The following is a 23888-nucleotide window of genomic DNA, read 5'->3' as shown; positions in this document are numbered from 1 at the left end:
CAGTAATGGACAATAATTTATATTTCAGTAATGGACAATAATTTATATTTCAGTAATGTACAATAATTTATGTAGTAATTGTCAATTATTTATATTTGAGTTATGGACAATAATTTATATTTCAATAATGGACAATAATTTATATTTCAGTAATGGACAATAATTTATATTTCAGTAATGGACAATAATTTATATTTCAGTAATGGACAATAATTTATATTTCAGTAATGGACAATAATTTATATTTCAGTAATGGACAATAATTTATATTTCAGTAATGGACAATAATTTATATTTCAGTAATGGACAATAATTCGTCCCTTTTGGCATGATAATGATAGTAGACACAATGATGTATTGAGAGACATTAAAACATTTTGGTACAAACTCTACGATACATAGCTATATGGAAACGTTGTTCTGTTGTTAGGTTAAGGAATGTCCTAGCTTGCCCGAACAGGTTACATTTTTAGACACTTAAAAATGGGGTCAATTTGAATACACTTTTTCTTCTATAACAATATGGTTAATATGTTGACTTCGAAGACTGTTATGAAAAATATTTAAGAATAAAATGAAATCTTCTGAGCCGTAACTTGAGATACTATTTACAAATGTGTCGAAAACATATCTGTGTTTTAGTATTAAATTTGTATTTTTTGACTAACTTTGCAGAGAATACTATGCCTTTTTCCCTCGATCAGCCACGTGTTTTTGGATAACATGAAATTCTCCATTACGATTGAAAAGCATACTAAGGTAATGAAATTGGTTTTCAATTTCGAGCTTTGTATCATAGTAATACCATTTTAAGGTCGTCTGACCCCAAGGGTCATGATGACCTATAGCCATTGTGCCGCTTCTTCCGTCGTTTTATTTGAAACTTCTTCTCCAGTTCAACTGTTGCCATTGTGCTAATAATGATGGGAATGTTAAGGAAAGATAGCCAACAAAGAGTTATTTTCCGACCTTGTCAAAACTTCGACACGGCATCCAGGGAGGACATTTTGTAACATGATTGCGCAATCATGGTTTTCTTGTGCAAAACCTATTTCAAACTTCTTCTCAATTTCCAGTTGTGGAATTGAGCTCAAACATGCATGAAATGATCCTGAGATGGTCCTGACCAAGTGTTGTTATTTTTTGGGTATGTCTGAAATCCAAGGTGGACGCCATTGCCAGTTCAACCGGTGCCACTGAGCTAAATATTGATGGGAATGTTAAGGAAAGGTAGGCAACAAAGTGTTAATACTTTTTCCATGATTGTTTAATGCTTTAAAGTATTTGAAAAACCTAACTAGAGAAAGTTTGCCAAAAGTTTTCAATTTTGGATTTTGCTATCTTAGATACTCATCATAGCGCCCTCATGACGTCAGCATTCTCTCTTAAGTCTCGACCTCATTTTCTTATACTCCTTTCATTTCTCTATCAATGTACCGTAACCAACTCCGGATTTGTTCATATTGAAAATATGTAAAGCGTTTTTTGTATAGCTTATACTTTTCCTTATATTGTAGATTGAACCATGTCTTCCTTCTTATGTTTTCTTCTTAATTTGTCTGTATCATCTTGAAAAGATTTAAAACTGTGCACCTCACACAAAGGTGAGCTTATTTCATTCAAAACAGAACAAAAATGATTTACACATTGTTCTTCACCAACCTTATTATTTAAAGGGAAAGCAAGTATATCTATTAAACGATTATCATGAACATTAACACTTTGTCTAATTGCGTTAACATTTTCTAGTCACTTAAAGCTTTGATAGGTACATCTTACATGGTTCTGCTTTTTGAACACATCTTTCTCGTTACTTGAACAACATGACGTGGTTGAAAAACTACCAGAACTAAATGCTGTAACATCAGAAAAAATATCACATTCAGCAAGTACATAATCAATTAGACTTGTACCGTCAGAATTGAGGAATGGAAAACTACCTGCTGGATCATCTGCATGTCGTCAATTCATTATTCTGAACCCGGTGGATTTGTATAATTTTCTACCACAAGAATTCACTGATTTATCCATATCATTACGTTCGATAAAATCGCTATCATCGTCATATTGATAATCAAAAACATGAAGTAAATTGTAGACGTCATCGCACGAGGTATCACTTATACTGTCAGCTCGAGGACCCGGTCTAGCATTGAGGTCCCCTGTCACTTATACTGTCAGCTTGGGGACCCGGTCTAGCATTGAGGTCCCCTGTCACTAATTATACTGTCAGCTCGGGGACCCGGTCTAGCATTGAGGTCCCCTGTCACTTATACTGTCAGCTCGGGGACCCGGTCTAGCATTGAGGTCCCCTGTCAATAATTATACTGTCAGCTCGGGGACCCGGTCTAGCATTGAGGTCCCCTGTCACTTATACTGTCAGCTCGGGGACCCGGTCTAGCATTGAGGTCCCCTGTCACTTATACTGTCAGCTCGGGGACCCGGACTAGTATTGAGGTCCCCTGTCAATAATTATACTGTCAGCTCGGGGACCCGGTCTAGCATTGAGATTCCCCTTTCACTAATTATACTGTCAACTCGGGGACCCGGTCTAGCATTGAGATTCCCCTTTCACTAATTATACTGTCAGCTCGGGGACCCGGTCTAGCATTGAGGTCCCCTGTCACTTATACTGTCAGCTCGGGGACCCGGTCTAGCATTGAGATACCCATTTCTGTAATTATACAGTGTGCTCGGGGTACCGGTCTAGCATTGAGATTCCCCTTTCACTAATTATACTGTCATACTGTCAGCTCGGGGACCCGGTCTAGCATTGAGATTCCCCTTTCACTAATTATACTGTCAGCTCGGGGACCCGGTCTAGCATTGAGGTCCCCTGTCACTTATACTGTCAGCTCGGGGACCCGGTCTAGCATTGAGATTCCCCTTTCACTAATTATACTGTCAGCTCGGGGACCCGGTCTAGCATTGAGATTCCCCTTTCACTAATTATACTGTCAGCTCGGGGACCCGGTCTAGCATTGAGGTCCCCTGTCACTTATACTGTCAGCTCGGGGACCCGGTCTAGCATTGAGATTCCCTGTTATAAATCCCACATGTTTTATAAACAGATTTTTAATCTTATAAGCATTGAAACAAATCATTTTCTTCTGTACTAATGTTAAAAAAACACCATTTTCTGGAGGAAAGTAACAGAAAGCAATGTGAATATAATTTTCATTCTGGCGTACTTTTACCCAAATTATACTGTCTTTAACATTTCTTATTAATGATAACCTATTCTTAAAATGGTTTTGATGACCATTCCATCTCCTCTTCCTGTTTAAAGAGGGAAACATACTTGCAATAATCATCAAGGTCCTCTATATTACTTACCAGATATCTAACATTCACTAGGGCAAGTTATGTCATGCTTGTCAATAATGTCAATGAATTCATTATCTATAAGGTTTTCTTTGACACCTGGGTACTCCGGTTCCTTACACAGTAAGACCCCTCGCGCCCTTCCATCCGGACCACTAAGAATTATCGATATGAGCTAAACTGATAATTTGTCTCGCAATTGTCGTAAAAAAGTTTAATTCCGTGAAGGTTTTGTAATCAACAGCTGTGTCATTTGGTCAGTTTATGTCGAAGTGCTAGCTTGGCAAGTGATTTTCAAATGGACAAACACCTAAAGCGCAAAACCTAAACCTAAAGAGATGAAGGACGTTCTGGTTGTAGAGCTGGTAGAGATGAAGGACTTTATGGATGTAGTGTGGGTAGAGCTGAAGGACGTTCTGGTTGTAGAGCTGGTAGAGATGAAAGACGTTCTGGTTGCAGTGTGGGTAGAGATGAAGGACGTTCTGGTTGTAGTGTAGGTAGAGATGAAGGACGTTCTGGTTGTAGAGCTGGTAGAGATGAAGGACGTTCTGGTTGTAGTGTGGGTAGAGATGAAAGACGTTCTGGTTGTAGTGTGGGTAGAGATGAAGGACGTTCTGGTTGTAGTGTGGGTAGAGATGAAGATCGTTCTGGATGTAGTGTGGGTAGACATGAAGGACGTTCTGGATGTAGTGTGGGTAGAGATGAAGGACGTTCTGGTTATAGTGTGGGTAGACATGAAGGACGTTCTGGATGTAGTATGGGTAGACATGAAGGACGTTCTGGTTGTAGTGTGGGTAGAGATGAAGGACGATCTGGTTGTAGTGTGGGTAAAGATGAAGGACGTTCTGGTTATAGTGTGGGTAGACATGAAGGACGTTCTGGTTGTAGAACGGGTAGAGATGAAGGACGTTTTGGTTGTAGTGTGGGTAGAGATAAAGGACGTTCTGGTTGTAGTGTGGGTAGAGATGGAGGACGATCTGGATGTAGTGTGGGTAGAGAGGAGGACGTTCTGGTTGTAGTGTGGGTAGAGATAAAGGACGTTCTGGTTGAAGTGTGGGTAGAGATGAAGGACGTTCTGGATGTAGTGTGGGTAGAGAGGAGGACGTTCTGGTTGTAGTGTGGGTAGAGATGAAGGACGTTCTGGATGTAGTGTGGGTAGAGAGGAGGACGTTCTGGTTGTAGTGTGGGTAGAGATAAAGGACGTTCTGGTTGTAGTGTGTGAAGAGATGAAGGACATTCTGGTGGTAGTGTGGGTAGAGATAAAGGACGTTCTGGTTGTAGTGTGTGAAGAGATGGAGGACGTTCTGGTTGTAGTGTGGGTAGAGATGAAGGATGTTCTGGATGTAGTGTGGGTAGAGATAAAGGACGCTCTTGTTGAAGAGCTGGTAGAGATGGAGGACGTTCTGGTTGTAGTGTGGGAAGAGATGGAGGACGATCTGGTTGTAGTGTGGGTAGAGATGAAGGACGTTCTGGTTGTAGTACGGGTAGAAATGAAGGACGTTCTGGTTGTAGCGTGTGTAGAGATGAAGGACGTTCTGTATGTAGTGTGGGTAGAGATGAAGGACGTTCTGGTTGTAGTACGGGTAGAGATGAAGGACGTTCTGGTTGTAGTGTGGGTAGAGATAAAGGACGTTCTGGTTGTAGTGTGGGTAGAGATGGAGGACGTTCTGGTTGTAGTGTGGGTAGAAATGAAGGACGTTCTGGTTGTAGCGTGTGTAGAGATGAAGGACGTTCTGTATGTAGTGTGGGTAGAGATGAAGGACGTTCTGGTTGTAGTACGGGTAGAGATGAAGGACGTTCTGGTTGTAGTGTTGGTAGAGATGGAGGACGATCTGGTTGTAGTGTGGGTAGAGATGGAGGACGTTCTGGTTGTAGTGTGGGTAGAGATGAAGGACGTTCTGGTTGTAGTGTGGGAAGAGATGGAGGACGATCTGGTTGTAGTGTGGGTAGAGATGGAGGACGTTCTGGTTGTAGTGTGGGTAGAGATGAAGGACGTTCTGGATTTAGTGTGGGTAGAGATAAAGGACGTTCTGGTTGATGAGGTGGTAGAGATGGAGGACGTTCTGGTTGTAGTATGGGTAGAGATAAAGGACGTTCTGGTTGTAATGTTTGTAGAGATGAAGGACGTTCTGGTTGTAGTGTGGGAAGAGATGGAGGACGATCTGGTTGTAGTGTGGGTAGAGATGAAGGACGTTCTGGTTGTAAAGCTGGTAGATATGAAGGACGTTCTGGTTGAAGTGTGGGTAGAGATTAATGCTTACAACCGACTGTAAACATTTGTAAAACATTTTGAAGCAACATGCAACAAGATAACACACATACAAAAGCATATAGAACGGTACTGGTTCATTAAAATAATGTATGGCCACACATCATTACTTACAATAGCTAAGAAACAAACCTATTAGAGTATACACACAATACAACAACAGACTAATAAGGATAATGGGGATAGAAAACAAAGATTAAGCAAAATAAATAAGATTAAGCAGAATAAATTAGATTAAGCAAAACAAATTAGATTAAGCAAAATAAATTATCAGCACTAATATTAAATGTGTTGCTAATCTACTAAAAAGCTAAGGAACACTTCAAACATTTCTATTTGAACCAAAGGCTATGATATACATATAATGCATACATGTGACCTACAACAAGATAAGCAAGAAAGAGATGAAATTATCAGCAAGCTACACATCCGTCAGCTTTTCTGCTGCCTCATCACAATTCAGTAAAAGAAGACAGGTTGTCCATGTGGTAGAGTTACAAACACCTTGCGGCACGATGCCTAAAAATATGTGTACTATATGTGACCATGGTAAAATACTAGACGCAATATACCACTTGGCTAGAGAGAATTTCTCTTCAGCTCGATTGGTTGAGTGCAGACTAGTAAGCCAGGGGTCTCAGGTTCGATTCCTAGCGGAGGCATCGAAATAAATAATGACCTCCGTTACATATACACAACTCTCTTGCCACTTTGTAGATCTAAAATTTTAGAATATCTGAAAGGATGAATCGGAAGGTTTTACACGAATAAAATTCTTAAGATAGCATGGTGAAGAGCCTTGTAAAATGTAAAAAGTTTCAACTTAAAAAAGTTTCTAATTCTGTTTTTTCTGGTGTAAATTGTCTTTCGCGATTCTAGCTTCAACTCTTCAGCTAGAACATTTATTCGCCTGGAGGCTTTTGAACAAAATTTAAAAGCGAATCAATATTCACAGCCGGGTTTACAGTATCTTCGCCGATTTAATCACAATATGTCATTTATACTACAAACATTGTTCAAATATAGCGTACTGTACAAAATGTCTACATCTAACGCACGTGTCCTTTAGGCCTATAGTTGTCAGACATAGACGTCTCATTATTTTGTCTTACATACCATTCTCCCCATCTTCGAAGGAACAATTTCCGGATTACACTGACCTGACTTTTGTTCAGGTTTAAAATCGACTTTAAACTTCCGGTTGCAAATTTAATCAGAATGGAAAAATATGTTAGCTTTTGATCAAAGTTTAGTTTATATGGATGTTGTCAGCTACGATGCCTGGTGGACGTCGGATACTATCCAGAATACAATCATCATCTTTTTCTAATAATACACACAAAACTGGAAACGGAAGGTGATCACTAATTAATTATTCTCGCGCGTCAACGTTGTCATTCCTCATTGGTTCCGTTTGATGTATGCATGAAATTAATTCATTGATTGATTTATCAGACCAGGTGATTTATTTCAATTCGTTGATGTCAAAATTTATCATAAAAAACACAACAATCGTTTTTTATAATTATCAGTTATACATCATGGGTAAGTGTATATTTGTGATTATGTTAACATCAAATCCAGAATGTAAATATTGTTAAAATTAGCTCGCATTATCACCAGGAAATTAAATCATCTCCATCAAACCACTATACTGTATGATTTTTTTTTCAAATTTCAATTTATTTAATACCATTAGTTATCAATGGCATGATTATATGAAATATGACATTAAAAACAGCAGAGTCTGCATTCAGAATCAACAATACAATTCAATATTGCATTGTATTGTAAGAGAGAATTGGTTCAAAAATCTGTAAGCATTTATTTAATACAATAAAGTATATTTATGTTCACAGTTGTATTTAAATGTCACTCAAATTAATTTTCCAGTAGTATAGAGGAGAGAGATACCAATATGATTCCCTTAGCATCAATGGTGGTGCTACCAAAGCATTCACATTTGCCAGAGATCCCTGGAGACAGCAACATTTCATTTGAGGCTATGTTGTACATGTTTGGTGTGATTGTCATGGGACTTCAGTATATTAACCTGTACAAGACTGTCTGGTGGCTTCCTCACAGCCATGCGAATTATGCCCTTGTAAGTAAAATGTTTGAAGCACATGACTGCTGACTTGTTACCAACCTAGCGAGAGTTTAATTTTTGATAGGTTTGCAAGGACAAGATCACAGAGATTCAAATTGTGAAACATTCTCTTCTATTTTTTTTTCTATTTTTCAAAATTTAAAACTTAGTGCTGAAAGAGCTAGAGATACTACCTTTCTTATGCTGTACTAGAAATGCTGTATGAAATATTTGAAATTAACCTATTTTTGACTGTCTTTATATCTTCCTTCAGAATTTCTACCTAATTGATCCATACCTGGTGCTGTTTTTGTGTGCCCTTATGAGTAGGAGACTGGTTTGGTGTTTTGTTCAAGAGGTAAACATGTTTTATTATTTAAAAAAAACAAACAAAGAAAGAAAAGGCAATGACAGAAGTATTCTTTTGAATGTTTCCTTTGATTGTTGCTGTTCTTACCTTAATTTAGTGGGGGTGGTTTGTTATGTAATTACGGTATTTCATGGCCTATATACCACACCGAGTATAAGCTGCAGAGCAGGTTTTTAGCGATTTTCGCAATTTCAACCAGTATAAACTACACCAGCATTTAATCTGCATCCTTTCCTATGATAAGATGACCTCTGTTGTTGACATTTGATGTACCAATCACAGAATGCAGTTTACCAAGATTGCCAGTGTAATATTTGATAAAGTTTACTGATGAATTTGGTACAAATAATCCTTTATTTTATGGATGTATTTTTATATAATACTGGTCATTTAAAATACATACAATATCACACTTGTTTGGGGCCTTCAGTGATTGCCAACGCATGGTGAACAATATAGAAAGTTTTAGTCATTGTATATTCTGTGAATAGATATCTAACATAAAGTGAAAAGTGAAGTTTGATTTTACATTACAGGTTTTTGGACCAAGGTCCAGTAAAAGTGTTTTATTTTGGCTGGTGCAGTTACTGAAGATTGTCCTGATGTTTCTTGTGACTATTTTCTTAATATATACAGCGTATAACGTCATAGTGAAACATTCACTTTTCTACTGTCTATTTCTTTGTTGTCCGTAAGTATTAAACTTTACCATTCTTACAAAGAAAAGAGGAAGCATGAGTGTTAAAAAACAATATCTATATTTTATGAGATACTCTATTACGGTTATTCTTTTTCCTTTGTAATATTTTTCATTTACAGAGAATGTTTTATTGTTTGGATTCACATGATCTTTGAGTTTGGTTGAGATCTGTAGAAAAGGTAATTCTCATCAAAAGATGAAGTTGAATTTGTTTAAAAGAACTTCAAGCTTTTTAATAGATATTTAACAAAAATGTTCATCTAGATACACTCCTCTAAAAACCTTGTCTTGAGAATGAATAAAGTCTGAATTAATATACCTTTAAAAATACTCTGCCTGCTTTAAGTAACTTGGTTGATCTGACATGTTCAAAAATGGTTTTTTTTTATCTATGTTTTCAAATGACACTGATCAGAATGATCTCTACAGTTCCCTAAATGTATTATTGATTGACTGTAAAAGGCCTGTTCCGGTAATAAGAATCTATGAAATGAAAAATTCAGTATTCAACTTTAATCTGTTTTACTTAATCTTGCAATAATTGTTTGAAAAAAGTGTCAAAGGAATTGTAAATAGCAGTGTAAGTATTATTATACATATACATTGAAATCAAAACAACAAACAGCTATCTATAAGCATATCAAACTTTTTGTTGGACAAGTTGTTTTCAATATATTTATCCAGACAGTGAGAAAAGTTGATTTTTCAAATCTATATAAGTTCAGTCTTCTCATGACTTTGTGTAGTAGTTGATGATATTAGTGGGCTAATTTAGAAGACCGTCTGTGCCATTTTAAATATTGATTTTATTATGTTGTGTGTATCTAATAATCATCTGAAGATAGCCATAAGGCCTGAAAATGTTTGCAATAATTGACATTACTTGTCAAGTTGATATTTAGGATAAATACATGTTGTTGTTCCTTCCTTTTATAATCGGTGCAAAGAAAACAAAAGCAGCACATATTAACTGAATTGTTAGAAATTTTATATTTGAAGACAAAATGCATTATTTGGAATTTCATCAGAAATTGGAAAATAAGGAAAGTTGTGTTAACAGTACTGTAATAAGATTAAATTAAGTGATGTCTTTAATGTATAAAACAATGTTGTATAGCGATGAGATATGGTACAAAGTAAGTGTATTGTGAATTAGTGTTAATCCCTATTGATCTACACCAGGTATTCATGTTATTTCTGTCTGGCCTCAGTTGCTCAAAGATTAGACAGCAGTAACCTGTGGTTAGTTAAAAATTCAAATTTTTGCAACATAAATTACAAGAGCAGTTAAGGCAAAACTACTAACACTAAAATGTTACCTATTTGAGGTCAACAAATATATGGCTGTGAAATGATGAAGATTGTTCCCAATTTTGCTAAAATATATGATTTTGAGTCCGAAGTTAAGTTAGAAAATTTGTGTGGGTTTACACTACTGTTTTCCTATTTAGAACCAATAACCATACATTTATAAGCTTTATTGAAAACATAACTTATTACACTTTTTCATTATGGTAATGTTTAATGTGATACTACCTGATACAGTATATAAATATTTGCTGATTCAAAACTGTTCTCTCTTTTTTTAACAGAATTGTAACATATGTGTTGTTGTTTGGGCCCTCCATTAAACCATTGTATCATAAGTCTTTGGTATGGCCAGTACCAGTTCAGGACAAAACAAGCTCATTGAAAAATAAGGGCCGAGATACCCTGGAGGCAGAAGCCCTTCTCACACATAGCTGTGTCCTCACCCCAGATGTCATCAGGTCGGAAGTAGAAACCTTCAAAAACGACTTCAATGGCAGAATTAAACAAGTTTTATTCAACTCCTTATTAACAGCATACTACATGACATTTGTGCCCCTCTGTTTTGCCCAGGTAAGAATGTGATATATGATCATATGGCACTGACTGTGCAACAACACATTTCACGACATACTCTACAATGTAATGAACTATAATGTATGGCGAGTTTGTGTTGTATCTATCTTATACATTACCAGTTACATGCACGACCATTAATAACATTGTAATACAAAACCATGTAGCTTTACACAGCATGTCTGCAACTTTTATAGATTAAATTACTGGACTTGTTTTCTTTTTTTTTCGAAATTGTATGCTCTATTTCCTCTTGGATACAATATCCTTATGAATATTGAAATATTTATGCTATATTCTGGGGTCTATGGAGGATAAATTAATGACTGTTGGTGGTGAATTTTCACTTTAGAAGGGAAACTGTCTCATCTATTCATTCCTTCTCCAAGCTGGATATCTTTTTAGGAAGAAATCCTCTGATCTTAACATTTTTCCCTCCGGCTAGAAGAATTTCTCCGTGATATAGATTTGGAAGCTTTTATTATCAGATGCACAAAAAGACTGATTTTATAGTCATCAATTCTTGTCGTATAACTTAATGATTTAGTCTATCGATGCCTATCTGAACTTATTGATATTAAATGGCTTTGATTTTCAAAACAAAATTAGAAGGTTTTTTGTTAATGATGAAAGGAATTGTCCAAGATAAAGTGAATAACACCTGTCAGTATCTAATTATAGCATCAGATAAAGTATATGCCAAATAATGAAAAAATATGATTGTTTGTCCCTGTGTTTTAAGTATTTCTTGCATAATAGGTCACATTCTAAACTGTATGTCTTGAAATTTTTGTGTCTTCTTATACTTAAACATATGAACAAGGTCTTATGAACAGTGTTTTCTTGTACGCCACATATATTTATATAATATTATGCTTTTTAAAACTAACCTTCCGTTAGCATGTCCAAAACCATTGTGACACCTGCTGGGTAAGTGATTATAATATGGATGTTGTGATTGCTACACCATAGCTCTGTTGTAAATTGTCTTAGACTTGTGTTTAAACAGTTTTTTCAGTGTACAAATCTTGTGATTACTTAAGGTATTTGTGTAATTATTTTGTATTTGTTTGATACAGTATATTGTTTTAGTAGTTACTCAAGGTTCCAGTTCTAGTTATGCTCCTGTATAATTTCAGAGGAGTATACTTGCTGCTTTGTGCATCCTTCCATGAATTTGTCCATCAAAACTTCTGTTTGTCCAGAGAGCTTCTCTGTTATTTTAACCAATTTTTATGAGACTTGGTTGGCTTAATCACCATGAAATAGAGTTCTATATTTTACAAAAAATTTCCTTTTGTTTTGTTCAAAGCTTTAGTTTCATCCAATGATCTCTCTGAGTTTTTGACCACTTTTATATTAGAAGGGTACATAGTCAGGATATAAAGTAGTGCTCTCTTGAATGACATTTTCTTTGACAATTTTTGGAAGAGTTATTGGTCTTTTCTGATATTTCTTCTCTTAGGTTTTAACTGGACGTGAAGTTATGTTTTATTGATTAAAACATTTGGAAGAGTTCTTGTTTTACATCACATCCCTTTCTGAATCAATGTCAGATCAACAGGATTCATATTATATTTCACGCTTAGTACATACAAATATAAAGTATCATAAAATGAAGTTCTAAACTGACCAGGTTTTGGTTTGCGTCAGTTTTCGGTATTGTTGCAAGTTAAAAACAGAAATAAAAAAACAGTTATCAGTATAAATTGTACATGAAAATGTTTCACCATTGTTGGTCAGCTCATCAATGATAAAAAGTAATCTCATTTTTATGGCAATATTCCACAACTCCTGGTGTTTTTTTATGTTTTACCTACATGATGATGAAAAGGTGTTTCCATTTACTACAAGAAATATAGATTTGTCTGTAATAGGAATTCACTACGTCAGGTTAAGATGTATCAACCTCAGAAACATAATTCACTGTACCAGTCATTTACTCTATTATAGAAATCACATTAGTTATAAAATTATCTTTAATCGTTAAAGAATTCACCATATTTATGTTTAGGGTAAGGGTTAGAGTTAGGGACTGTATCAGACATGGAATTTACTCTATTATAGAAATCACATTAGTTATAAAATTATCTTTAATAGTTAAAGAATTCACTATATATGTATAAGTGAGAGAGACTGTAACAGACATGAATTCGGTCAGTAGGGTGTTGGTCTGCATAATTTCAGGTAAAGATTCCAGGTATGTGTGTGGAAGCTCTCAACCTGTTGTGGTTTGTGTATTTTATGTGGAGCTGAGAAACAGACTGGTTTGAGTTAATGTGGTTGTGATCTTGGACAAGACACTTGACCCAGATTGTTCTGGATAACATGTGACAAGCCTTGGATTTGTTGTAAAGTGATACAGCCACCAAGTACTTCAGGGCGACCCCACCTCGGATAAACCAAGCAATACTCCGTGTAGATTTTAGGTGGAAGTTAAATTTTTGTTTTCTATCTTGTGCTTGCATGTGAATTGAATTTCCTGTCAAATTGATTTCATTGTACTTTTTTGTTTTCTGTAGAAAAAAAACATGATAATTTTTATTAGGTCATCTGACCCGAAGGGTCAGGATGAGCTATAGCCACTGTGTTTCATCCACCATCGCCCGCTGTCCGCCATGCGTAAATTTTCAATTCAAGTGACTTCTTTTCAATAACCAAAAGGCCAAGGGTCTTGATGTTGGGTCTGTAGCATGTTTTTACAACAAGCAATATGTCTGGCATAATGACATTTCTGTAGTGCATGTATAAAGAATATGATTTCAATTTGCAAAAATTGTTTTTATTGACCAACCAATGTCCTCTATGTAAGCTGTAGTTGTATGTATAGCAGGGTTTTCCATAAAAGCTGGTTGCCGGCCAATTTGACCGGCTACTTTGATCATTTGGCCGCCTACACCAATCCAGTTCCGTAATAATGTTCCGTACACAACTACAATTACACAGCAGGCCAGCCTCCTACTTTCACTACACAGCCTACTACTTACAGAATTATGGAAAACCCTGTATAGTATAGTCAGATGACCATGAAGGCCTGTAAACCTCTTGTTTGAAATGGCAATACACTCTTGCATGCTGAATACATTTACATCTTTGATAAGTGTTCGCTAAAATATGATGGATCACATTCCATAGATAGGTTGTGCACTTGGGAGTAGTGATAATAGTATACCAACTGTCAAATGATTCAAACTTTATTGAGAAATATCAAATTAAAGTTGATGTTCCTTATTCAGACATGCATATATTCATTTATAACTCACCAGCATACTTTGGTCTATGAAGGCAAAAATATGATGTGGACACAGTTGGAAGGTGTGATTTATAGATTTCATTTGAATGAATAATAATTGATGGAAAGTTTATTGGGATCCAGGCCAAGTATTGACAGGTGATTAGTTGTCAGTCTGCAAATATATGCTGTAAGCTTCCAATCTTCTATACTGCAGACTGGATTTTAAGGTACTTCTGTATTTTACTGTAGTTAAACATACATATTGATGTTACTATGACAAAATTCATCACCCCACAAGTCTGACATCGCTATACATTTTGATTTTGATGCAGATATCTTTGTTCTTTTTTGTGTAAACTGATCATTAATGTGTGAGATAGTGATAAGACTTTTTGTTTAAATGCTGTTTAAACCGTAAAGTGTGTCATACATAACATAAAGTTCTATACTACGACACCTGGTGGGTAGGACAACACGTCTGTATGACATGGCTTTGTGTCTATGTCCTATCTATGTATTACAGAACACCCTATACTACGACACCTGGTGGGTAGGACAACACGTCTGTATGACATGGCTTAGCGTATTCCTTATGTTGATTGTACACTTCCTTCCCCCTAAATACCTGGACCTGCTCCATAAATCTGCTCTACACCTCGGACGCTGGCAGAAGGTCGAAGGCAGACATGCACATGTGCCTTACAATGCGTAAGTGTTTTTAATTGATCAAGATTAAATCCGTTGTAAAAGAAAGTTAATTCATTTTGGGTGTTTAAGCCTACTTGGACTACGTAGACAAAAACATGAGATAAATTCTCTAAACAGTTATTGAACAGAATATCAAATAGCAGTTCTGAGAAAAGCTCTTTACATCTCACTGCCAGTACTTTGGGGATCAGGTGTTGTTTACAATTTTATCTGACTGCTTTAACTTCAGTACTTTTAGCACTAAGATTCTTAGACTGGTGATTACTACATGTATATGATGATAATCAAGGAGATGATCAATCAGATATGTATTTTTTACCTCCAATAAAAAAGAAAAATGTTCTTTTTAAGACATTGTACCTAGGACTTTTAAGATTATGAATGGTCTTTACTGTAGATCTGACATTTTAATGGAAGCTGACCTAGTAGTCAGAGCTCTGAGTTTATTGCTCCATTATAGATCAATCACATTTACTTCTGTTGACCTATTAGTCAGAGCTTTGAGTTTATTGCTCCATCATAGATCAATCACATTTACTTCTGTTGACCTATTATTCAGAGCTCTGAGTTTATTGCTCCATCATAGATCAATCACATTTACTTCTGTTGACCTATTAGTCAGAGCTCTGAGTTTATTGCTCCATCATAGATCAATCACATTTACTTCTGTTGACCTATTAGTCAGAGCTCTGAGTTTATTGCTCCATCATAGATCAATCACATTTACTTCTGTTGACCTATTAGTCAGAGCTCTGAGTTTATTGCTCCATCATAGATCAATCACATTTACTTCTGTTGACCTATTAGTCAGAGCTCTGAGTTTATTGCTCCATCATAGATCAATCACATTTACTTCTGTTGACCTATTAGTCAGAGCTCTGAGTTTATTGCTCCATCATAGATCAATCACATTTACTTCTGTTGACCTATTAGTCAGAGCTCTGAGTTTATTGCTCCATCATAGATCAATCACATTTACTTCTGTTGACCTATTAGTCAGAGCTCTGAGTTTATTGCTCCATCATAGATCAATCACATTTACTTCTGTTGACCTATTAGTCAGAGCTCTGAGTTTATTGCTCCATCATAGATCAATCACATTTACTTCTGTTGACCTATTAGTCAGAGCTCTGAGTTTATTGCTCCATCATAGATCAATCACATTTACTTCTGTTGACCTATTAATGAGAGCTTTGAGTTTATTGCTCCATCATAGATCAATCACATTTACTTCTGTTGACCTATTAGTCAGAGCTTTGAATTTATTGCTCCATCATAGATTAATCGCATTTACTTCTGTTGACCTATTAGTCAGAGCTTTGAGTTTATTGCTCCATCATAGATCAATCACATTTACTTCTGTTGACCTATTAGTCAGAGCTTTGAGTTTATTGCTCCATCATAGACCAATCACATTTACTTCTGTTGACCTATTAGTCAGAGCTTCGAGTTTATTGCTCCATCATAGATCAATCACATTTACTTCTGTTGACCTATTAGTCAGAGCTTTGAGTTTATTGCTCCATCATAGATCAATCACATTTACTTCTGTTGACCTATTAGTCAGAGCTTTGAATTTATTGCTCCATCATAGATCAATCACATTTACTTCTGTTGACCTATTAGTCAGAGCTTTGAATTTATTGCTCCATCATAGATTAATCACATTTACTTCAGTTCATTCAAAATAAACACATTTTGAAAATATGGTCAATGCATTGATGAATAGGTAGACATGCAATGTAAAATCTATTTTAGAAAACAATATTTAGAAACCTGCAATAAAATCACTGAGAGATTTAAAAAGGAGAAAGTGTGAAGAAAAATTACCTCTAAATATCAGCTATTCAGTGGTCTTGTACATGTACATATCACATTCCACAATATTTCACATATAGAAAAAAAAATAAAGTAACATCTCTGCAAGTAATATGACAGTTGTTTTAGTCTGGGTGTGCCAAGACAGCAAACTCACAAAAAAGCATCAAAGTAGTTGTAACAAATGAAATTACAAATATCCTTCTCTCATTTCTAGACTTTGTTACTGTTTACAGGTGGTCTGAGCTGACCGTTTGGCCACAAGGTGCCCTTGTAAAACATGTGCGTGGTTTATTTAAGGCTGAGGGTATAAATGTGACAGCTGAACCAGGAAATACAATGCATGGTCGATTTTATGTAAGTATTTAAAAAACATGAAGAGTCGAGGGTGACAATTTTCTCAGCCAGTTTATATCAGATATATACTCCGGATTGTTTTGTTGTATGTAAATCACCAGCAATGTGGGTAATGTATGTAAATCACCAGTCATGTGGGTAATGTTGTATGTAAATCACCAGCCATGTGAGTAATGTTGTATGTAAATCATCAGCCATGTGGGTAATGTTGTATGTAAATCACCAGTCATGTGGGTAATGTTGTATGTAAATCACCAGCCATGTGGGTAATGTTGTATGTAAATCACCAGTCATGTGGGTAATGTTGTATGTAAATCACCAGCCATGTGGGTAATGTTGTATGTAAATCACCAGCCATGTGGGTAATGTTGTATGTAAATCACCAGTCATGTGGGTAATGTTGTATGTAAATCACCAGTCATGTGGGTAATGTTGTATGTAAATCACCAGCCATGTGGGTAATGTTGTATGTAAATCACCAGTCATGTGGGTAATGTTGTATGTAAATCACCAGCCATGTGGGTAATGTTGTATGTAAATCACCAGCCATGTGGGTAATGTTGTTTGCAAATCACCAGTCATGTGAGAAATGTATGTAAATCACCAGCCATGTGGGTAATGTTGTATGTAAATCACCAGTCATGTGGGTAATGTTGTATGTAAATCACCAGCCATGTGGGTAATGTTGTATGTAAATCACCAGCCATGTGGGTAATGTTGTATGTAAATCACCAGTCATGTGGGTAATGTTGTATGTAAATCACCAATCATGTGGGTAATGTTGTATGTAAATCACCAGTCATGTGGGTAATGTTGTATGTAAATCACCAGCCATGTGGGTAATGTATGTAAATCACCAATCATGTGGGTAATGTTGTATGTAAATCACCAGCCATGTGGGTAATGTTGTATGTAAATCACCAGTCATGTGGGTAATGTTGTATGTAAATCACCAGCAATGTGGGTAATGTATGTAAATCACCAGCCATGTGGGTAATGTTGTATGTAAATCACCAGCCATGTGGGTAATGTATGTAAATCACCAGTCATGTGGGTAATGTATGTAAATCACCAGTCATGTGGGTAATGTTGTATGTAAATCACCAGCCATGTGGGTAATGTTGTATGTAAATCACCAGTCATGTGGGTAATGTTGTATGTAAATCACCAGCCATGTGGGTAATGTTGTATGTAAATCACCAGTCATGTGGGTAATGTTGTATGTAAATCACCAGCCATGTGGGTAATGTTGTATGTAAATCACCAGCCATGTGGGTAATGTTGTTTGCAAATCACCAGTCATGTGAGAAATGTATGTAAATCACCAGCCATGTGGGTAATGTTGTATGTAAAACACCAGTCATGTGGGTAATGTTGTATGTAAATCACCAGCCATGTGGGTAATGTTGTATGTAAATCACCAGCCATGTGGGTAATGTTGTATGTAAATCACCAGTCATGTGGGTAATGTTGTATGTAAATCACCAATCATGTGGGTAATGTTGTATGTAAATCACCAGTCATGTGGGTAATGTTGTATGTAAATCACCAGCCATGTGGGTAATGTATGTAAATCACCAATCATGTGGGTAATGTTGTATGTAAATCACCAGCCATGTGGGTAATGTTGTATGTAAATCACCAGTCATGTGGGTAATGTTGTATGTAAATCACCAGCAATGTGGGTAATGTATGTAAATCACCAGCCATGTGGGTAATGTTGTATGTAAATCACCAGCCATGTGGGTAATGTTGTATGTAAATCACCAGTCATGTGGGTAATGTATGTAAATCACCAGTCATGTGGGTAATGTTGTATGTAAATCACCAGCCATGTGGGTAATGTTGTATGTAAATCACCAGCCATGTGGGTAATGTTGTATGTAAATCACCAGCCATGTGGGTAATGTTGTATGTAAATCACCAGCCATGTGGGTAATGTTGTATGTAAATCACCAGTCATGTGGGTAATGTTGTATGTAAATCACCAGCCATGTGGGTAATGTATGTAAATCACCAGTCATGTGGGTAATGTTGTATGTAAATCACCAGTCATGTGGGTAATGTTGTATGTAAATCACCAGTCATGTGGGTAATGTTGTATGTAAATCACCAGCCATGTGGGTAATGTTGTATGTAAATCACCAGTCATGTGGGTAATGTTGTATGTAAATCACCAGCCATGTGGGTAATGTTGTATGTAAATCACCAGTCATGTTGGTAATGTTGTATGTAAATCACCAGCCATGTGGGTAATGTTGTATGTAAATCACCAGCCATGTGGGTAATGTTGTATGTAAATCACCAGTCATGTTGGTAATGTTGTATGTAAATCACCAGCCATGTGGGTAATGTTGTATGTAAATCACCAGCCATGTGGGTAATGTTGTATGTAAATCACCAGCCATGTGGGTAATGTTGTATGTAAATCACCAGTCATGTGGGTAATGTTGTATGTAAATCACCAGCCATGTGGGTAATGTTGTTTGCAAATCACCAGTCATGTGAGAAATGTATAAATATCATGTTAGTCCCTAATTTATATTTTTATCCAATGTTAACCACTGTATATATTTAAAAACCTATGAAAGTATGAAATACACTATTTTCACCTAACACGAAATATAAAACCTACCACTGACAGGAATTATACTTAAATGATATGTTACGCATCATATGATGAACCTTGAATGGAAATGGAGGTCACACTTTCACACATTTTATTAATCTACGTGCTAAAAGTTGCTTTTTGTTCTGAATTTCAGTTTTTATTCCACCAGCCAATGCGTGTGGTGAACTGGCTACTGGTACTCACCTGGCTTCTAGTTGGATACCAGTTCTTTTGTCTCATACAGAGCACAGAGTGGAATCATATAGTCTCCATAGCGCTTGTTCTCTTCTGTAATTACTACACCTTATTCAAGCTTCTGCGGGACAGAATTATACTTTCTAAAACATACCGTGAGGAGAACAGTTCAGAACAGTTTTAAAATTTATTGTATATACTTTATCAGCAAACCGTGAGTGATTACTGATATAATACATTTACACGATATGGAACCAGATCATCTGGCCTTGGACTATACAAGTACTGCTCATTGAATCCAAGTGCATAACATCAAAAACAAAATTATTTCACTGATTTTGAAGGAGGATGTTTATAATGAAAATGATATTCTCATTTTTAAAATGTTTCATTCATAAAACAGAAATAGACTAGCAAAAGAGCAAAACATGAGAAAATCCATGATTTTATAATACAAAGAGTTAGTAGTCATGGTCAATGCAAAGTTTTACCAAATGTGATGTATTGTTGGAGTTTTAGGCAGATACATACCAAAACATTCAAAATTTCAGCCTTAAGCAAGTCTGTTTTTCTTAAGTACAATTTTGTCGTATGAGACGATGATTAAAAATCAAAGAACAGATAAAATATTTTAAGTTTGAATCATTTTGAAATCCATGCTTGGTTTCGTTTTTATGCTATAGTTATTTATACCGAGATAGAAAAAAAGATGTTGTTTGGACCAATGATTGTCAAGCTTATAAGATCAGCACTGACCATAATTATGTTCATTTTATGCAGTGCATGAGAAAGGTTACCTTTAAAAATATCTTATTTACTGTATTGGCAAAAGAGAGTACACAGAAAAAAACTGTGTTTTGATTAAAGCAGATTTCTGTGATAAGTTCGTAGTTTGGGTTGATACGTTTATTTTACTTCTGTGATAATTTATTGCTTTAAATGACAATTCCGTTGATTTCTTCTCCCATAAGTTGGTCTAGACATACATATCTTAATCACTGTAGGTTGGAAAGTGTTATCCATGGTAAGCTTGCATAATTGTTCTTACAAACATGATATGATCAGTATAAAGGCTTGAACAATCTTGGTACATGAATGTTATGGAGATGTTTGGTCTTATATATGTCAGTGTTTTATGGAAGATTTACCTACAGTTATACATGCTGAGCATGCCAGTAAAACATTGTATATTTTATGTTGTAATAAAGCCATTTTGCCACAATTCTCTCTGGTCTGGTATCTGTTAAAACATGTGTAATACTATAACATTTACTTGGTTGGATTAGAAGATTAATTGAATTATAATTGATTATAGAATGTTACATACACACGGTGAACAATCGGTGTAGTTTAATGAGACCACATACAGAAACAGATTTGGAAGTTTACAATAAGACATTTCCTGTATTTAGCACATCCTAATTTAGCAAGCAGTTTAAAAATCAGCTGGACTTGTATGTGAGTGTAAATTATCATATGAAACAGACTGTTCGAAGTGTTTTGAAGAAACCATCGCAGGTAGACACGATGATATGAAAAATGAATCTAACTGAAGTTAAGGATATTTCATTATTGGATATATCTAAATCTTCTGATCTGCAGGGTCTGGATGACCATTGTATTTTGTCTCGTCGTCCGCCATTCGTTCTATCGCCATACGTTCTATCGAGCTCAGAATTAAACATACCAAACTTTTGTTGAGGGTTTCTGGAATGGTCCTAACATGATTTTAAGTAAGTGCTGCTACTTGCGGGTCGAACTATCCTCCAAAGTGCTTCCTTCTTGAAAAGCGCATTCTCAACTTCTCCAGTTTCACTAGATTGATCAATGGTGAGGATGTTAAGGACAGGATGTTTACAAAGTTCAAATTTTGACATGGCTACTATTGTATTCTTTTTTTAAACATGGTCGAGCAATGATGGTCTTCCTGAACAACACGCATGTTCTACCTATTTCCGAGTTCCAGCTGTGACAGTTGGCCCATTCTTGTCTGGAATGATCTTCGGACGATCTTTACCAAGTGTTGGTGAAATCCAAAATGACTGCCATGGCCATTATCTTGAAAATAGCATTTCAATTAAGCTTCTGCTGTCTGTTGAAAATTTGTGAAGTCCTGAATGCAGTAGTTTTATGTAATCCTAGCCACAGACAGAAGAATCAAGTTAAATCAACAAGATACTCTGTCAAGTTTGAAAACTTTCCGGGGACTTTTCAGGGACATTTAGGTGTGCACCTTATTCGAACTATGTTGTGTTATTCATTTCTCTGTTTTACACAAACTTTAATTAAGCTAACATTACTCTTAGTTGAACTATGAAAACAAGCTTTAAGACTTCATGAAGTTTATTGATGATACGGCACAAATAAGATATCATAAGCCTGACCATCCGGATTACCGTAATTCCCAAGCGACTCGGCGATTCACCAAAGTTGCGTTTTCAAATAAAGAAGTAAATGTTACTGAGATCAGTAATATTTTACACAAGAAATCCGTCAAAGCTAAAACCCAATTTGCTTCCAATACAAAAATATTCCTGTCATTTCCTTTGCTACTCCAAGACCATTTCGTACAAACCTTTCGATTACAAACGCGGCACCAACTGAGTGTTGATAACCAAGAACTCCTCCTTCGAAACGACCTTGTTCTACATCATTCTATAACTCAGGTCCTATCAGGGCACGGAGTAACTGGCGACTACAACATCATCCAAAATGGCATGCCTCGTTGTGTTAACTTTCAGAGCTGATTAAATCCATTCAGTCTACCATTATTTAAAAACATGCAGCTTGGAATCTAAAATGAAAGCGACAGAATATTACGTGATAGGTATTTTATTGTGCCTACAGACAAGACATCTAATGACTTGTTTGTAGACATTTTAGCATGGAAAAAGAACAACGTTTGCTTGGTATCGTAGAAAAACCTACCTATACATTATCCAATCTTTTCAAATCGATGTTCTTTTTTCTTCAACTCAACAGAGACAGGTTTTCACCAAGCTGTATTATCAAGGTGATGATTTCAATTTCTCTATCCGTTTCTGGAAAGCAGCATTCTTGTATTCCCAACCTTTTGGTGTTTACATGTCGCTGTTGATTCGACATTCAAGGGCTTGTTCTCAAGATCAAGACCTTCATGCAAGATTAAGACAGCTGGAAAAAAATCTCACAGCATTGGGTGTCGAGAGATGTAGGTAGTTCTAAGTATATCGTCGGGAAGTATTTCATTGTGGCATGTAACTTTGGACGTGTTTAATGCTTGTTAGTATATCCGCTGGTTCCATTGTTGTTTACCGTGTTCTCATTTGGGAACGTGACATTATTTACTTGGATTGACCAATCTATATTTATAGCGGGTGTCGCCGATGAAGCGGAAGACGCTTACTCTTCCGGGACACCTGACGTTTTTCTCCGTGTACTTTTGTTTAGAAATATCCTTGTCAGTATTTCTTTTGTTCATACTTTGCCCAAGTTTTATTGAATTTGAGTTTGAATTTTGATGCTGTTGACTTTTTGGTACTTTTTGTTGTTGTTTCCGTACATATTCTGCTGACAGATGTTGATATATGATACATGATCTGAATTTAATTCTTGTCTGCGAGTGAATTTGAATGAAATACAAATGTCACTATCTCTACATCGTTACAAAACGACATGTACTGTGAGGACATGAGCAGCCACCTATATAGTATATTAAGACTGGAGGGGACCTTTGTCGCCCAGACGACCACCTGTTATCTATAACTTTATAATGGTATTGACAAAGGGAAAGATGGGTACAAAGGTTGGGAACTGGGATGGCAAATTAATACGAGTACGACAAGATAGATCACAAAGACTAAGTCCAGTAACTTTAAAATACAATTTTATACTGACGATTGACTAGGAATGATTATAAATTTATCGACCGTGTTTAAAGTACCCAGCAGAAAGAAATCGCTAGGAAGTACCCTTTAACACATGTTTTCCTACAAAGACGATTCGAATGGTGTGTGAATAAGTGACGGCAAGAAAAACGAAGGCAATAAAAGATCTCTGTAATGAATGTGACTTGTTTTATTGACAGCGTTTCCTGTGTCAACAAGGACAAATTGTTAGCTTCTAAGTTGTATAAATAATTCTATAAAATGCATGTTTTTACAAATTACTCACCGTGATGTTTACATTCAAATTCACCGTTGTCAAGAACTGTACAAATAATAGTAACTGTGGGGTATCATTATTACGTAACGTACAGTCAAATACTACCAACAAGATATCACATACAGATACTGATTTATGATTTTAAATGTGTGGTCTATTGAAGAAAAACGCTCACACCAAACTGT

The 23888-nt window shown here is 36.0% G+C and overlaps 1 protein-coding gene across 1 annotated transcript; it reads left to right on the top strand.

Moving 5' to 3' along the window:
• The first annotated feature begins 6816 nt into the window (after positions 1-6816).
• On the top strand, positions 6817-20782 carry LOC132545748 (transmembrane protein 39A-B-like). The gene is made up of 8 exons (XM_060209436.1): positions 6817-6950; positions 7487-7697; positions 7957-8040; positions 8589-8743; positions 10345-10633; positions 14395-14579; positions 16634-16754; positions 19520-20782. Exons 1-8 carry the CDS (start codon positions 6856-6858, stop codon positions 19742-19744), a joined length of 1365 nt encoding a protein of 454 aa, XP_060065419.1. The 5' UTR covers positions 6817-6855; the 3' UTR covers positions 19745-20782.
• The last annotated feature ends 3106 nt before the right edge of the window (positions 20783-23888 follow it).

Source organism: Ylistrum balloti, unplaced genomic scaffold (genome assembly GCF_031769215.1).
Source record: "Ylistrum balloti isolate Yb309-2 unplaced genomic scaffold, AGI_CSIRO_Ybal_v1 Utg369856, whole genome shotgun sequence".
NCBI lineage: Eukaryota > Metazoa > Mollusca > Bivalvia > Pectinida > Pectinidae > Ylistrum > Ylistrum balloti.
Note: the sequence above shows the minus strand (reverse complement) of the source record. Positions and strands in the feature narration are given on the sequence as shown.